Consider the following 17751-nt stretch of genomic DNA (forward strand, 5'->3'; position numbering starts at 1 on the left):
AGCAGGGCATGCTGGGGTGTCCAGGGCTACGCCGGGGACACCTGGCTGGAGGAGACGGAGGAGACCTGGGTGGCCTGCGAGGACCCCGAGACGTCGTCGTCCTCCCCGAAGGGGCTGCGGCCGCAGAACACCAGCTTCAGCATGCAGGAGCGGAACTGCAAGAGAGGGGGGTGAGCGTGGGGGGCGCCCCACAGCTCGGGCTAGGGGCAGAGCCCTGACTAACTCCACCCCTCTCTTTTCTGCCAGCTCACTTCCTGGCGCGTCCCTGACTCCCAACCCGCATCGCTGCCCTGATCCCAGCCCCCTCTGCCCCCCATCACTGCCCTTCGGCCGCTCCCCACGCCCCATCCCGGCCCCCTCTGCCCCCCATCACTGCCCTTCGGCCGGTCCCCACGCCCCATCCCGGCCCCCTCTGCCCCCCATCACTGCCCTTCGGCCGCTCCCCACGCCCCATCCCGGCCCCCTCTGCCCCCCATCACTGCCCTTCGGCCGCTCCCCACGCCCCATCCCGGCCCCCTCTGCCCCCCATCACTGCCCTTCGGCCGCTCCCCACGCCCCACCCCAGCCCCCACTGCCCTTCGGCCGCTCCCCACGCCCCACCCCGGCCCGGCGCCGACCTGCTTGTTCATGAAGACGTAGATGACGGGGTTGTAGACGGTGGAGGCTTTGGAGAAGACGGAGGGCACAGAGGCCAGGCGCACGTCGAAGGGCTCCCCACGGTGCGTCACGACCCACAGCGCGAAGGAGGCGTAGGGCAGCCAGCACACCAGGAACCCGGCCACCATCACCACCACCATCTTGGTCACCTCCCGCTCGGCCTTCTGCGTCGTGGCCGACTGCTCCTGCTGCTTGGCCACCTGTGGGGGGCAGGCGAGATGGAGTGGGGCGCGTGCTCGTCCGTGGGGCACAGCGGCCATTGCCTGGGGCCTGCGCTCGTCCATGGGGCACAGCGGCCATTGCCTGGGGCCTGCGCTCGTCCGTGGGGGGCAGAACGGCCATTGCCTGGGGCCTGCGCTCGTCCGTGGGGGGCAGAACGGCCATTGCCCGGGGCCTGCGCTCGTCCGTGGGGGGCAGAACGGCCATTGCCCGGGGCCTGCGCTCGTCCGTAGGGGGCAGGGACGGCCATTGCCCGGGGCCTGCGCTCGTCCGTGGGGGGCAGAACGGCCATTGCCCGGGGCCTGCGCTCGTCCGTGGGGGGCAGAACGGCCATTGCCCGGGCCCTGCGCTCGTCCGTGGGGGGCAGAACGGCCATTGCCTGGGGCCTGCGCTCGTCCGTGGGGGGCAGAACGGCCACGGCCCGGGGCCGGCGCTCGTCCGTGGGGGGCAGAACGGCCATTGCCTGGGGCCTGCGCTCGTCCGTGGGGCACAGCGGCCATTGCCTGGGGCCTGCGCTCGTCCGTAGGGGGCAGAACGGCCAATTACTGGGGCCTGCGCTCGTCCGTGGGGGGCAGAAACGGCCATTGCCTGGGGCCTGCGCTCGTCCGTGGGGGGCAGAACGGCCATTGCCTGGGGCCTGCGCTCGTCCGTGGGGGGCAGAACGGCCATTGCCTGGGGCCTGCGCTCGTCCGTAGGGGGCAGGGACGGCCATTGCCTGGGGCCTGCGCTCGTCCGTGGGGGGCAGAACGGCCATTGCCTGGGGCCTGCGCTCGTCCGTGGGGGGCAGAACGGCCATTGCCTGGGGCCTGCGCTCGTCCGTGGGGGGCAGAACGGCCATTGCCTGGGGCCTGCGCTCGTCCGTAGGGGGCAGGGACGGCCATTGCCTGGGGCGGCCCCTCGTCTGTGGGGCACAGCGGCCATTGCCTGGGGCCTGCGCTCGTCTGTGGGGCACAGCGGCCATATTGCTGGGCCCCACCCGAATCAGCGCAGGAGACTGCTGGCCACTGCAGTGGGACCCTCTCTAGCCATGTGGGGCCACAGCACCGGGACCCCCCCCCTCCATGTTGGGCGGCCATATCAGTGGGACCGACGCTAATTGTCGGGCCGGGCAGGGCAGCCAGGTGGTGGCCAGGAGCTCCCGGGGTGTCCATGGGGGTGGCCCCCCCAGTCCCTGTGGGAACACAGCCAGGGAGTGCCCATGAGGGTGGCACCGGGAGGGTGGCCTCCTGGTGGGACCCACACAAACCCGTCGGGGGGGGCTCCTTGGGGACAGCTCGGGGGGGCAGAGCTGGGACCCAGCCAAGCCCATATGGAAGGGGGTCCTGGGGGGAGACTGGGTGTGGGGGGGCACGGGGGGGAGGGGCGTCTCCTGGCTCTGTCTGTCCCTCCCCCGCTGTATAAACCTCCAATAAAGCCGGCTCCAGCCAGACTCGCCCGGTCCCGGTCCCGGTCCCTGTCCGTGTCACACCAGCTTGGTCGCCCCCAGCCGGGGAGCCCCGCCCCACACGCTGCCTGCTCCAGGGGCGCCCCATGGCTTTCCCAGCGCTGGGACCCCGTGGAAGGGAAGGGGCCAGGGCGGTGCCCATGGTGGGGAGGCTGGGGCTGAGGGTGCCCTGGGCCGGGCGGGTCCCTGCAGAGGCAGAGGGACGGGTACTGGCGGGTGGGCAGGGATGGAGGGGGGACCCTATGCCAGTGGGGTGCAGAAAGGGTCTCTGGGCTGGCAGGAGGCAGGGGTCCCCTTGGTGGCAGTAGGGAGTTGGGGGACCCCAGTGGCAGCGGGGTGCTCGTGGCAGGGGCAGTCGAGGGGTATCTGTGCTGGCAGGAGTCGGGGGGGGCCTGTGGCAGCAGGAGGGGAGTCGGGAGGATCTGGGGCGGCGGCTGCGGGAGCGGAGTTGGGGGGCCCCTGGGCCGGTAGGAGCAGAGTCGGGGGGGCTGTGGCAGCGGGAGGGGAGTTGGGAGGATCCGGGGCGGCAGGAGGGGAGTCGGGGGGCCCTGTGGCAGGAAGGCAGTCGGGGGGGGGCCCGTGCCGGCGGGCGGGGAGTCGGGAGGATCTGGGGCGGCGGGAGCGGAGTTGGGGGGCCCCTGGGCCGGTAGGAGCCGCGGCGGGGGGGCTGTGGCAGCGGGAGGGGAGTTGGGAGGATCCGGGGCGGCAGGAGAGGAGTCGGGGGGCCCTGTGGCAGGAAGGCAGTCAGGGGGGGGGCCGTGGCAGCAGGAGGGGAGTCGGGAGGATCCGGGGAGTCGGGAGTGGAGTCGGGGGGCCCGAGGCAGCGGGAGGGGAGTCGGGAGGAACCGGGGAGTAGGGAGAGGAGTCGGGGGGCCCGTGGCAGATGGAGGGGAGTCGGGAGGATCCGGGGCGGCGGGAGCGGCGTTGCGGGGGGCAGGGCGGCAGGAGCAGAGTTGGGAGGCCCCGGGTGTCAGGAGCGGAGTCGGGGGGCTCGTGGCAGCGGGAGGGGAGTCGGGAGGATCCGGGGAGTTGGGAGCGGAGTCGGGGGGCCCGTGGCAGCAGGAGGGGAGTCGGGAGGATCCGGGGAGTCGGGAGTGGAGTCGGGGGGCCCGTGGCAGCGGGAGGGGGAAGTCGGGAGGATCCGGGGCGGCGGGAGCGGAGTTGAGGGGGGCAGGGCGGCAGGAGCAGAGTTGGGAGGCCCCGGGGTGTCAGGAGCGGAGTCGGGGGGCTCGTGGCAGCGGGAGGGGAGTCGGGAGGATCCGGGGAGTTTGGAGCGGAGTCGGGGGGCCCCGGTGGTGGCGGGAGCAGTGTGGGGAGGCCCCGGGGTGTCAGGAGCGGAGTCGGGGCCCCGGGGTGGCGGAAGCAGAGTTGGGGGGCCCCTGTGCCGGTAGGGGCAGAGTCGGGGGGGCTGTGGCAGCGGGAGGGGAGTTGGGAGGATCCGGGGTGTCAGGAGCGGAGTCGGGGGCCCCGGGGTGGCGGGAGCAGAGTTGGGGGGCCCCTGTGCCGGTAGGGGCAGAGTCGGGGGGGCTGTGGCAGCGGGAGGGGAGTTGGGAGGCCCCGGGGTGTCAGGAGCGGAGTCGGAGGGCCCGTGGCAGAGGGAGGGGAGTCGGGAGGCTCCGGGGAGTCGGGAGGGGAGACGGGGGGCCCGTGGCAGGGGGAGGGGAGTCGGGAGGATCCGGGGCGGCGGGAGCGGAGTACAAGGGGGCAGGGCAGCAGGAGCAGAGTCAGGGGGGCCCGGGGAGTCGGGAGCGGAGTCGGGGGCCCCGGGGTGGCGGGAGCAGAGTTGGGGGGCCCCTGTGCCGGTAGGGGCAGAGTCGGGGGGGCTGTGGCAGCGGGAGGGGAGTTCGGAGGCCCCGGGGTGTCAGGAGCGGAGTCGGGGGGCCCGTGGCCGCGGGAGGGGAGTCGGGAGGATCCGGGGAGTCGGGAGTGGAGTCGGGGGCCCGTGGCAGTGGGAGGGGAGTCGGGAGGATCCGGGGCGGCGGGAGCGGAGTTGAAGGGGGCAGGGCGGCAGGAGCAGAGTCAGGGGGGCCCGCGGAGTCGGGAGCGGAGTCGGGGGGCCCCTGTGCTGGCGGGAGCAGAGTTGGGAGGCCCCGGGGTGTCAGGAGCGGAGTCGGGGGCCCCGGGGTGGCGGGAGCAGAGTTGGGGGGGCCCCAGGGAGTCGGGGGGCCCGTGGCAGCAGGAGGGGAGTTGGGAGGATCCGGGGTGGCGGGATGGGAGTTGAGGGGATCTGGGGCGGTGGGAAGGAACTCGGGGGCCACCAGGGCGGCAGGAGCAGAGTCGGGGGCCCGTGGCAGCAGGAGGGGAGTCAGGAGCGGAGTCGAGGGGACCTGTGGCGGCGGAGGCGGAGTCGGGAGGATCCAGGGCGGCCGGGGCAGAGTCGGGGGACCCGCGGAGTCGGGGGACCCATGGCAGTGGGAGGGGAGTCGGGGACCCGCAGAGTCGGGAGCGGAGTCCAGGGGCCCCAGGTCGGCGGGAGCGGAGTCGGGGGGGCCTGTGGCAGGGGGAGGGGAGTCGGGAGGATCCGGGGCAGCGGGTGCGGAGTTGGGGGGCCCCGGGGAGTCAGGGGGCCCGTGGCAGTGGGAGGGGAGTCGGGAGGATCTGGGGCAGCAGGAGCGGAGTCGGGGACCCGCAGAGTCAGGAGCGGAGTCCAGGGGCCCCGGGAGCGGAGTCGAGAGGACCCGGGGTGGCGGGAGTGGACTCGGGGAGAGTCGGGGGGCCCGTGGCAGCGGGAGGAGAGTCGGGGGGCCCCGGGGCGGCGGGAGCGGAGTCGGGGGAAGTTGGGGGGCCCATGGCAGCGGGAGCAGAGTCGGGGGGCCCGTGGCAGCGGGAGCAGAGTCGAGGGGCCCCGGGGCGGCGGGAGCGGAGTCGGGGGGCCCTTGGCTGCGGGAGCAGAGTTGGGGGGCCCCGGGGCGGCGGGAGCAGAGTCGGGGGGCCCGTGGCAGCAGGAGCAGAGTCGGGGGGCCCCGGGGTGGCGGGAGCGGAGTCGGGGGAAGTTGGGGGGCCCATGGCAGCGGGAGCAGAGTTGGGGGGCCCGTGGCAGCGGGAGCGGAGTCGGGAGCCGAGTCGGGGGGCCCGTGGCGGCGGGAGCAGAGTCGGGGGGCCCGTGGCAGCGGGAGCGGAGTCGGGGGCCCCGTGGCGGCGGGAGCAGAGTCGGGGGGCCCCGTGGCGGCGGGAGCAGAGTCGGGGGGCCCGGGGCGGCGGGAGCAGAGTCGGGGGGCCCCGTGGCGGCGGGAGCGGAGTCGGGGGAAGTTGGGGGGCCCATGGCAGCGGGAGCAGAGTGCGGGGGCCCGTGGCAGCGGGAGCGGAGTCGGGGGGCCCGTGGCGGCGGGAGCGGAGTCGGGGGGCCCCGGGGGCCCGGCGGGGGCACTCACGGCTCGCAGCGTCAGCAGCAGGCGGCCGTAGGAGAAGACGATGACGCTGAGGGGGACCCCGAAGCAGAAGCAGAAGAGGAAGATCACGTAGGACTCGTTGTTCCACTTGTTGTTGGTCGTGTACCAGTCGGGGCCGCACGAGCACTGGAGCCCCTCGGGGATGTACCTGGGGGGGACGCAGCCCCTGCTAGCCCGGCCCTGCCCCCCAGCCCCGCCGGCGCCCCCCACACCCGACCCCCAGCCCCCGCTAGCCCGGCCCTGCCCCCCAGCCCCGCCGGCGCCCCCCACACCCGACCCCCAGCCCCCGCTAGCCCGGCCCTGCCCCCCAGCCCCGCCAGCGCCCCCCACACCCGACCCACAGCCCCTGCTAGCCCGGCCCGGCCCCCCCGCCCCGCCGGCGCCCCCCACACCCGACCCACAGCCCCTGCTAGCCCGGCCCTGCCCCCCAGCCCCACCGGTGCCCCCCACTGCTGACTCCCCGCCCCCCAGCCCTGCGGTGCCCCTCACTCCCGACCTGCAGCCCCTGCCAGCCCATCCTCGGCTCCCCCCGCTGTCCCCTACCGGCTCCATCCGAAGAGGGGGGGTGCAGAGGCCACGAGGCCGAAGACCCAGGTGAGGAGGCAGCCGATGATGGCGTGGGTGCCGCGGAACGTGAAGTTCCCCAGGGGTTTGCAGATCACCAGGAATCGCTCGAAGGCCACGACGGCCAGAGACCAGAGACTCACCATGCCTGAGGTGGAGAGGCTGAGACCAGCGGGGCAGCAGGGATCCCATCCGCCCCCGACCCCCTGCCTTCGACCCCCAGCCCCCTGCTAGCCCACCCCGGACCCCCAGCCCTGCCGGTGCCACTCACTCCCGACCCGCAGCCCCTGCCCCCCCGGCTCTGCCGGTGCCCCTCACTCCCGACCCGCGGCCCCTGTCCCCCCGGCTCTGCCGGTGCCCCTCACTCCCGACCCCCAGCACCCGTCCCCCGGCTCTGCCTGTGCCCCTCACTCCCGACCCGCAGCCCCTGTCCCCCCGGCTCTGCCTGTGCCCCCCACTCCCTCCCCGCAGCCCCTGTCCCCCCGGCTCTGCCTGTGCCCCTCACTCCCGACCCGCAGCCCCTGTCCCCCCGGCTCTGCTGGTGCCCCTCACTCCCGACCCGCAGCCCCTGTCCCCCCGGCTCTGCCTGTGCCCCTCACTCCCGACCCGCAGCCCCTGTCCCCCCGGCTCTGCCTGTGCCCCTCACTCCCGACCCGCAGCCCCTGCTAGCCCAGCCCTGCCCCCCCACAGCCCTGCCAGTGCCCCTCACTCCCGACCCGCAGCCCCTGTCCCCCCAGCTCTGCCTGTGCCCCTCACTCCCGACCCGCAGCCCCTGACCCCGGCTCTGCCTGGGCCCCTCACTCCCGACCCGCAGCCCCTGTCCCCCCGGCTCTGCTGGTGCCCCTCACTCCCGACCCGCAGCCCCTGTCCCCCCGGCTCTGCCTGTGCCCCTCACTCCCGACCCGCAGCCCCTGCTAGCCCAGCCCTGCCCCCCCACAGCCCTGCCAGTGCCCCTCACTCCTGACCCGCAGCCCCTGTCCCCCCCAGCACCTGCCAGTGCCCCTCACTCCCGACCCGCAGCCCCTGCTAGCCCAGCCCTGCCCCCCCGCAGCCCTGCCGGTGCCCCTCACTCCTGACCCGCAGCCCCTGTCCCCCCCAGCACCTGCCTGTGCCCCTCACTCCCGACCCGCAGCCCCTGCTAGCCCAGCCCTGCCCCCCCGCAGCCCTGCCGGTGCCCCTCACTCCTGACCCGCAGCCCCTGCCCCCCCAGCACCTGCCGGTGCCCCTCACTCCCGACCCCCCGCCCCTGCTAGCCCAGCCCTGCCCCCCCGCAGCCCTGCCAGTGCCCCTCACTGCAGACCCGCAGCCCCTGCCCCCCCCAGCACCTGCCGGTGCCCCTCACTCCTGACCCGCAGCCCCTGCCCCCCCAGCACCTGCCGGTGCCCCTCACTCCCGACCCGCAGGCCCTGCTAGCCCAGCCCTGCCGGTGCCCCTCACTCCCGACCCGCAGGCCCTGCTAGCCCAGCCCTGCCGGTGCCCTTCACTCCCGACCCGCAGCCCCTGCTAGCCCAGCCCTGCCGGTGCCCCTCACTCCCGACCCGCAGCCCCTGCCAGCCCGGACCTGCCGGTGCCCCTCACTCCCGACCCGCAGCCCCACTCACCCCCCAGCGTGGCAGCGAAGCCCTCGATCTTGCAGGCCATGGGGCCCAGGGCGAAGTACATGTGGGAGAAGCTATAGAAGGCCGTGGTGGTGCCCACGCAGATGACCAGCAGGTTGGCCACGGCCAGGTTGACCAGGATGTAGTTGAGGTGGGAGCGCAGCTTCTTGTACTTGGCGGTGCAGAAGACGGTGAGCACGTTGATGGGCACGCCCAGCACGATGAGCAGGAACATGAAGGCTGACATGCCCATGAAGATGACCGGGCTGCCCAGGTGTGTCTGCGGCACCAGGAACGGGCTCAGCGCCGTCAGATTGTTTGTGTCCAGAGGCACCGGGATGAAAAAATCCTCCGGGAGGTCGTCCCGCAGGTCGCGGGTCTTGTGCATGGCTGGCGGGAAGGGGCGGCCGAGGCAGGCAGGGAGCAGTGGGGGGAGGCGTGTTTGTGGGGATGGAGGCTGGGGCAGCGGGTGGGTGGAGAGGCTACAGGATGGATGGAGGCGTGTTTTTGGAAAGAGGGACAGTGGCTGGGGATGGATAGATAGATAGATAGAGGGGGTGGATGGGGGTAGATAGAGGGGGTGGATGGGGGTAGATAGATAGATAGATAGATAGATAGATAGATAGATAGATAGAGGGGGTGGATAGATAGAGGGGTGGATAGGGGTAGATAGATAGATAGATAGATAGAGGGGGTGGATAGATAGAGGGGTGGATAGGGGTAGATAGATAGATAGATAGATAGAGGGGGTGGATGGGGGTAGATAGATAGAGGGGTGGATGGGGGTAGATAGATAGATAGATAGATAGAGGGGTAGGATGGGGTAGATAGATAGATAGATAGATAGATAGATAGATAGATAGATAGATAGATAGATAGATAGATAGAGGGGGTGGATGGGGTAGATAGATAGAGGGGGTGGCTGGGGGTAGATAGGTAGATAGATAGAGGGGTAGATGGAGATAGATAGAGGGGTGGCTGGGGGTAGATAGAGGGGGTGGCTGGGGGTAGATAGGTAGATAGATAGAGGGGTTGGATGGGGGTAGATAGGTAGATAGATAGAGGGGTAGATGGAGATAGATAGAGGGGTGGCTGGGGGTAGATAGAGGGGGTGGATGGGGGTAGATAGGTAGATAGATAGAGGGGGTGGATGGGGGTAGATAGGTAGATAGATAGAGGGGTAGATGGAGATAGATAGAGGGGTGGCTGGGGGTAGATAGAGGGGGTGGATGGGGGTAGATAGGTAGATAGATAGAGGGGGTGGATGGGGGTAGATAGGTAGATAGATAGAGGGGTAGATGGAGATAGATAGAGGGGTGGCTGGGGGTAGATAGAGGGGGTGGATGGGGTAGATAGGTAGATAGATAGAGGGGGTGGATGGGGTAGATAGATCGACGGGGACAGAGGGATGTGGTCTCGGCACAGATGGATGGATGGACAGACACACAAGCAGCTAGCAGCCGCGGCACCAGCGGGAAGGAGGGAAGGCAGCGGCTGCGGACGGAGAGGTAGCGTCCCTGTGCCCTCGCGCAGCCCAGCCCTGTGTCACCGTGGCACCAGTGGGCCCCAGGGCACTCAGACGGGCGGGGCGGCCATGGCAGGCGGCAGTGAGTGGTGGAGGGGCCGAGAGAGGGGTCTTTTATACCCTAGGGAGCCAGGGGGTGCCCTGGGCCGCGTGGGGAAGGGCAGCGGGATCTGTCTTTGCCCCAGTTAACACTGGCTCCTTCCTTAATCGCCCCTAAAACTGGAAAGCTCGGCTGAGCCGGGCTTATCCCCCGGCAGCGCTGTGCCCAGCACAGCCCAAGGGCGGCAAAGACGGGCTTAGCCGCGGAGTCAAGCAGCTTTGCCAAAGACTAATCACGCCCAAGCCCCGATTAAGCCCTGGCTTTGGGGGGGGTGACTCAGAGACCCACCAGGCCTGAACTCCTACCAATAGGGCCCTGGAGGAGAAAGGGTTAATGGGAGACCCTCCAGGACCCCCCCAAACCTCCACTCCCCAGCCCTGCCCCCTCCCCCCAGCTCTGCCGGTGCCCCTCACTCCCGACCCGCAGCCCCTGCTAGCCCAGCCCGGCCCCCCCCAGCCCTGACGGTGCCCCTCACTCCCGACCCGCAGCCCCTGCTCGCCCAGCCCAGCCAGTGCCCCTCACTCCCGACCCGCAGCCCCTGCTAGCCCAGCCCGGCATGTCTCTGCCAGGTCCTGTTGCCAGGGCTGTGGGTCCCGGGCGCCGAGACACGGCAGGGGGCGGAGGGGCCTAGCTGCCCTAGGTCCCCGCATGAACTCACCGGGTGGATGATAAAAGGGACGGACGTCCCCCTTGGCAGAGCCGTCAGCCGCCCCTCGTCCAGCCCCTTGGCAAAGCGAGGGCAGGCGTCCTGCCACTGCGCCCAGGGCCGGGCTTCCCAGGGAGCGAACACAACACAGCCTGCTCCCCCCAGGCTCCTGGTTGCCAGAGGCCCGCGGTCACCCCGGGCAGGGGGCTGCGCCTGGCCATTGCAGCTACTGGCCAGCACTGGACCTGTCCCCCAGGGAGGTCGCTCTCCTTCTGCCCAGCCCCCCTGCACAATGTCCTGTGGCAGGGGGTTCCACAGGCCAACCGTGCACAGGGTGCGCAAGTGTTTCCTCCTGTTCACGTCCTCAGGCGAGCCCTGCGTTGCGCAGCGCGGGGCACGGGCACCGACACGGACCGCGGGGCACGGGCACCGACCACTGGGCACGGGAACCGACCCTGGGGCAAGCACACCGACCACGGGGCACAGGCACCGACACGGACCGTGGGGCACGGGCACCGACTGTGGGGCACGGGCACCGACACGGACCGCGGGGCACGGGCACCGACCGTGGGGCATGGGCACCGACACGGACCACGGGGCACGGGAACCGACCGTGGGGCATGGGCACCGACACGGACCGCGGGGCACGGGCACCGACCGCGGGGCACGGGGCACGGGAACCGACCCTGGGGCAAGCACACCGACCACGGGGCACAGGCACCGACACGGACCGTGGGGCACGGGCACCGACTGTGGGGCACGGGCACCGACACGGACCGCGGGGCACGGGCACCGACCGTGGGGCATGGGCACCGACACGGACCACGGGGCACGGGAACCAACCGTGGGGCATGGGCACCGACACGGACCGCGGGGCACGGGCACCGACCGTGGGGCATGGGCACCGACACGGACCACGGGGCACGGGAACCGACCGTGGGGCACGGGCACCGACCGCGGGGCACGGGGCACGGGAACTGACCCTGGGGCAAGCACACCGACCGCGGGGCACAGGCACCGACACGGACCGTGGGGCACGGGCACCGACTGTGGGGCACGGGCACCGACACGGACCGCGGGGCACGGGCACCGACCGTGGGGCATGGGCACCGACACGGACCACGGGGCACGGGAACCGACCGCGGGGCACGGGCACCGACCGCGGGGCACGGGGCACGGGAACTGACCCTGGGGCAAGCACACCGACCGCGGGGCACAGGCACCGACACGGACCGTGGGGCACGGGCACCGACTGTGGGGCACGGGCACCGACACGGACCGTGGGGCACGGGCACCGACTGTGGGGCACGGGCACCGACACGGACCACGGGGCACGGGAACCGACCGTGGGGCACGGGCACCGACCGCGGGGCACGGGGCACGGGAACTGACCCTGGGGCAAGCACACCGACCGCGGGGCACAGGCACCGACATGGACCGCGGGGCACGGGCACCGACTGTGGGGCACGGGCACCGACACGGACCGCGGGGCACGGGCACCGACCGTGGGGCACGGGCACCGACACGGACCACGGGGCACGGGAACCGACCGTGGGGCATGGGCACCGACCACGGGGCACTGGCACCGACACGGACCACGGGGCACGGGAACCGACCGTGGGGCACGGGCACCGACCGCGGGGCACGGGCACCGACACGGACCACGGGGCACGGGAACCGACCGAGGGGCACGGGCACCGACCGCGGGGCACGGGCACCGACCGTGGGGCACCGACACGGACCGCTGGGCATGGGCACCGACACGGACCACGGGGCACGGGAACCGACCCTGGGGGCAAGCACACCGACCATGGGGCACGGGCACCGACATGGACCACGGGGCACGGGAACCGACCGTGGGGCACGGGCACCGACACGAACCACGGGGCACGGGAACCGACCGTGGGGCAAGCACACCAACCGCGGGGCACGGGCACCGACCGCGGGGCACAGGCACCGACACGGATCACGGGGCACGGGCTCCGACCGCGGGGCACGGGCACCGACACGGAACACGTGGCACGGGAACCGACCGTGGGGCAAGCACACCGACCGCGGGGCACGGGAACCGACCCTGGGGCAAGCACACCGACCGCGGGGCACGGGCACCGACACGGATCACGGGGCACGGGAACCGACCGTGGGGCACAGGCACCGACACGGATCACGGGGCACGGGAACCGACCGTGGGGCAAGCACACCGACCGCGGGGCACGGGAACCGACCGCGGGGCACAGGCACCGACACGGATCACGGGGCACGGGCTCCGACCGCGGGGCACGGGCACCGACACGGAACACGTGGCACGGGAACCGACCGTGGGGCAAGCACACCGACCGCGGGGCACGGGAACCGACCCTGGGGCAAGCACACCGACCGCGGGGCACGGGCACCGACCGCGGGGCACGGGCACCGACCCTGGGGCAAGCACACCGACCGCGGGGCACGGGCACCGACCGCGGGGCACGGGCACCGACACGGAGCACGGGGCACGGGAACCGACCGTGGGGCAAGCACACCGACCGCGGGGCACGGGAACCGACACGGAGCACGGGGCACGGGAACCGACCGTGGGGCAAGCACACCGACCATGGTGCACGGGCACTGACCGCGGGGCACGGGCACGAACCCCCCATCCCACCTCGGGGCTGCAACGTGCCGGAGCCCCCTGTGGCTGCCTGCACTGCCGTCTGCCCACCCTGCCCCACGATCCGCCCCACCCCACTCTGCCGTCTGCCCACCCTGCCCCACGATCCGCCCTACCCCACTCTGCCGTCTGCCCACCCTGCCCCACGATCCGCCCCACCCCACTCTGCCGTCTGCCCACCCGGCCCCACGATCCGCCCTACCCCACTCTGCCGTCTGCCCACCCTGCCCCACCATCCGTCCCACCCCACTCTGCCGTCTGCCCGCCCTGCCTCACCATCCGTCCCACCCCACTCTGCCGTCTGCCCGCTCCACGAGCTGCCCCGCCTCACACAGCCACCAGCCTGCCCCACGATCTGTCCAGCCCCACGATCCGCCCCGCCCCACACTGCTGTCTGCCCGCCCGCCCCACTCTGCCGTCTGCCCGCCCGTCTGATACACCCCCCAACATTGCCACCAGCCCGCCCCTCCCCATGATACACCCCGCCCCACATTTCCAGCAGCCTACCCCGCCCCACGATCCACCCCACATTGCCACCTGCCTGCCCCACAATCTGTCTGGCCCCACGATCCGTCCCACCCTATATTGCACCTTCCCTGCCCACGATCTGCTCTGCCCCACCACCTGCCCGTACTGCCATCTGCCCGCCCCACCCCATGATCCGCCTCGCCCCATATTGCTGTCTGCCCGCCCTGCCCCACGATCCATCCCGCCCTGCTACCCGTCCGCATTGCCACCTGCCCGCCCCACCCCATGATCTGCCCCGCCCCACATTGCCATCAGCCCACCCCACAATCCGTCCTGCCCACGATACTTCCTGCCCCACATTGCCGTCTGCCGGTCCCGCCCCACGATCTGCCCCACACCACATTGCCACCAGCCCACCCCACATTCCGTCCCGCCCCATATTGCCGTGTGCCTGTCCCGCCCCACGATCCACCTTGCCCCACATTGCTGTCTGCCTGCCCCACCCCACGATCCGCCCCGCCCCACATTGCCGTGTGCCTGTGCCGCCCCACGATCCACCTTGCCCCACATTGCTACCTGCCCGCCCCACCCGACGATCCACCCCGCCCCGCTACCCGTCCGCATTGCCACCTGCCTGCCCCACCCCATGATCCGCCCTGCCCCATATTGCCGTTTGCCCACCCTACCCCATGATCCGCCCCACCCCACACTGCTGTCTGCCCGCCCGACCCCAGGATCTGTCCCGCCCCATATTGCACCTTCCCGCCTGCCCCACGGTCCACCCCGCCCCACATTGCTGTCTGCCTGCCCCTCCTCGCCATCCAACCAGTGATTAGTGTGCCAACAACCCTGTGCCCCCCTCACACCTTTTCTGCTGTTCTGGGCTCTGCACAGCTGGCAACGTGCCACTAGATGGCACCATGACACCATGAATCCTGGTGCCACAGGCGGGGGGGGCGGGGGGACTACATCTCCCAGGAGTCTTTGCAGGGGTGTAATTTGGAAAGGCAATCAGGATTTACACCCCTTCCCCCTCTCACAAGTGCCCAGGCCCTGCCGCCCCACAGGGGAGCCAGGGCCAAATCCCCATAGGAGCTGGGGGAATCACCTCAAGGAGCCAGGATTAGGGCTAAATCGAGAGCTTGTGCTGATAGGGATTAGCGGGAGTGCGTGGGGCATGGAGTGGGCCGAGCTCCCTGCCACAAGCCCCAGCCTATCCAGAGCTGGGGGAGCCTGGCGCCAGGCTAGCAGGGGCTGCGGGTCGGGAGTGAGGGGCACCGGCAGAGCTTGTGGGAGGGCAGGGCTGGGCTAGCAGGGGGCTGTAGGTTGGGGAGTCTATTTGGGGTCACCACCCTTCCATCCCAGCTGCACTATCCCCCATGGTGCTGTGACCCCCTGCCCCACATTCCCAGGCTCTAGATGAAGGGGTAGGATGCCACTTTTAGCATCTTTCGTCAGCCCTGGGCAGGGGAGAGGAGGGGCTGGGCAGAGATCCAGCGAAATCAGGGCAGGATGCGTCCCCCCCAGAAACAGGGGGGGTGTAAATCCAGGCAGCCCCGCCTTACGGGCCCCTGGACCAATCCTGGAGCTGGCCGCCCCGGCCAGGCCCTGACACCCAGGCACTAGGATGGGGAGATGTGAGTGAGGGGGGGTTATAATCCCTGTGTCCCCCGCCCCGCTGTGGGGACAGAGTGCATGGGCAGAAATTAAAGTCGGGGGGGATTAGCTCGCAGCAGCTGTTGTGAGGCCAATTAAAGCTCAGCTCATCTCGCCATGCGCTTCCTGGGGGGTGGGAGTGGGCAGCCCCCCACCCCACCCCTCATCCACCTGGGACAGGGGCATGGGCTGGCTGGCTCAGGGGGACAGGGAATGGGACATGGGGCCTTTCCCCTCTGGGGGGTGTTGGTCGGGGGGATACATTGGGGTGTGGGGCTAAATGCCGTCTGGGGCACTGCACTGTCTGAGGCCCCCTCCATTCCCATCCCGGAGCCAGGGACAGAACCCAGAAGTCCTGGCTCCCAGCCCCCCATGTCATTCCCCCCTTTGTCCCAATGCCTCACGCCTTAGCCAGGCATGTCCCATATACCCGCTTAGGGCCCAGGTTCCGACTGGGACAGCAGAGCCCTCTGCTGCTGGGCTTGGGTTATTACCGACCAGGCTGGGCACCTCCAGGAGGCTGGCGTCTCTGAGCTAGACAAGGTGGCATGTTGAGGCGTGTGTACGGGTGTTGGCGTCCCTGATAGTCCGATCAGTGGGTGCCACAGCTGGGGGGCTGAGTTTCGCCTGCATTGGCAGGATGGCCTCAGCCCCCCATAGCCACAGGTGGCACAAAGTGGTGTCCGAGGCCCACCGTACAAGGTTGAGGCAGTTGGGGGCGGGGGGCAGCCTTGGCACGACTGTGAGGCCTTGAGCCAGGGCTGATGGAAGGGATGGGGCAGAGCCATCGTGATTGTGAGGCCAGGGCAGGGTCAGGGGTGGTCTGGGCGTGACCCTAGAGCAGGCGTCGGCAACCTTTCAGAAGTGCTGGGCCGAGGCTTCAGTTATTCACTCTAATTTAAGGCTTTGCGTGCCAGTGATACATTTTAATGTTTTTAGAAGGTCTCTTTCTATAAGTCTATAATATATAACTAAACTATTGTTGTATGTAAAGTAAATAAGGTTTTTTAAATGTTTAAGAAGCTTCATTTAAAATTAAATTAAAAGGCAGAGCCCCCCCAGACAGGTGGCCAGGACCCAGGCACTGAAAATCAGCTCATGTGCCGCCTTCGGCACCCGTGCCATAGGTTGCCTACCCCTGCCCTAGAGTCATGGGGGACTTGCAGAGTGCTGGGGAGGAGGGGACGTGGTGGACTGAGTGGGTGGCCATGGCTAGGGGGAGTAGTTGTGGGAAAGCAGCCTTGATGTGACTGCAGCTATGTTGGGGGGCCGGGGACTGCCTTGCCGTGATGGGGTGGCCATGTTAGATGGCCTGGGGCGGCCCTGGTGTAACAGGGCAGCCATGTTGCATGGCCCAGGGGGGCCTTGGCATGATGGGGCAGCCATGTTGGGGGGCCCAGGGCGAACTTGGCGGCCATGTTGGGGGGAACTGGGGTGGCCGGGACATGATGGGGCAGCCATGTTGGGGGGCCCAGGGCGAACTTGGCGGCCATGTTGGGGGGAACTGGGGTGGCCGGGACATGATGGGGCAGCCATGTTGGGGGGCCCAGGGTGGCCTTGGCAGCCATGTTGGGGGGAACTGGGGTGGCCGGGACATGATGGGGCAGCCATGTTGGGGGGCCCAGGGTGGCATTGGCAGCCATGTTGGGGGGAACTGGGGTGGCCGGGACATGATGGGGCAGCCATGTTGGGGGGCCCAGGGTGGCCTTGGCAGCCATGTTGGGGGGAACTGGGGTGGCCGGGACATGATGGGGCAGCCATGTTGGGGGGCCCAGGGCGAACTTGGCAGCCATGTTGGGGGGAACTGGGGTGGCCGGGACATGATGGGGCAGCCATGTTGGGGAGGCACTGGGGCAGCGTTGCTGTGATGGGGCGGTCGTGTTGGGTGGCCCAGGGGGCCTTGGCATGATGGGGCAGCCATGTTGGGGGGCCCAGGGCGAACTTGGCGGCCATGTTGGGGGGACGATGTTAGGGGCCCGGGGCAGCCATGTTGGGGGGCCTAGGGCAGCCCTCGGCCACAGAGTGGGTGTGGCGATACCCACGCACGGGTTGGTGCCTGAGGAGGAGCGGCAGGGCGGTGCTGTGGCTGAGGTGGTGACCCCGCCTGCGCCGTGAAAGGCCGCTGGAAGGAGCGGTTGTGGTGACGGTTAAAGGGAAAAACCGTTAAAACCGTTAAATTTCAAACCTTCGTAGCCTGAGGCCGCTGCCCGCCCCCTTTAGAAAGTGACCGATGGGCCGCTGGACCAACGGGCGAGCAGAGGGGCAGCCGGGGCCCAATCAGGATCCGCGCGCGCTTCCTCAGCCGCTCCCTCTTTAGAACGTTCTAACTGACAGCGCTTCGCGCCAATTCCAACGGCCGCCGGGAGCGCGCCGGCCCCGCCCGTCGGGTCGAACGGCGCACGCCAATGAGCGAGCTGCGGCATGGTGAGCGACAGCATCGTCGTCCAGTGGCAGTGGAGGGGTGGGGCCCGTCGCTCCGGGTTTCCTCTCCGGCTCGGTCTATTCCCCCCGCCCCCCCTCAGTCCCCGCGGGTTCTTCGCTGCGAAGAAAATGGCGGCGGCGCCGAGCGGAGACGAGGAGAGATTGTGAGTGGCCGGGGGAGGGAGGGGAGAGGCGGAGACGGGACCATTCGCTTCCCTCGCGCGGGGGGGAGGCGGACGGGCCCATCCCGCGGGCCCCGCGCCAGGAGAGGAGGGGGAGCGCGCGCGGGGGGCTGCGGCTGTTGGTTCCTTCCCGCTCGCGGCGGCCCCTCCTCCCGCTCCCCTTCGCGCGCGCCCGGGGGGTCCCGAGTGCGTCACAGCGGCCCCCTCTGACCGGGGCGGGGCCGCCCCTCACCTG

General features: G+C 70.4%; 2 protein-coding genes across 2 annotated transcripts in view; one reads left to right on the forward strand and one right to left on the reverse strand.

Moving 5' to 3' along the window:
* On the reverse strand, positions 1 to 8490 carry LOC123357302 (blue-sensitive opsin-like). Its single transcript, XM_045000583.1, has 5 exons — positions 7875 to 8490; positions 6253 to 6421; positions 5692 to 5857; positions 618 to 857; positions 1 to 155 (listed from the first exon to the last, which is right to left on the reverse strand). Exons 1-5 carry the CDS (start codon positions 8257 to 8259, stop codon positions 27 to 29), a joined length of 1089 nt encoding a protein of 362 aa, XP_044856518.1. The 5' UTR covers positions 8260 to 8490; the 3' UTR covers positions 1 to 26.
* An 8934-nt stretch (positions 8491 to 17424) lies between these two features.
* LOC123357303 (methyl-CpG-binding protein 2-like) overlaps positions 17425 to 17751 on the forward strand; it is a 34336-nt gene continuing 34009 nt past the window's right edge. The window contains exon 1 of the mRNA XM_045000584.1: positions 17425 to 17498. Within this exon, the coding sequence (XP_044856519.1) occupies positions 17464 to 17498 (35 nt within the window). The 5' untranslated portion in view covers positions 17425 to 17463. The remainder of the gene's footprint in view (positions 17499 to 17751) is intronic.

Source organism: Mauremys mutica, unplaced genomic scaffold (assembly GCF_020497125.1).
Source record: "Mauremys mutica isolate MM-2020 ecotype Southern unplaced genomic scaffold, ASM2049712v1 000503F_np12_obj, whole genome shotgun sequence".
Taxonomy (NCBI): domain Eukaryota; kingdom Metazoa; phylum Chordata; order Testudines; family Geoemydidae; genus Mauremys; species Mauremys mutica.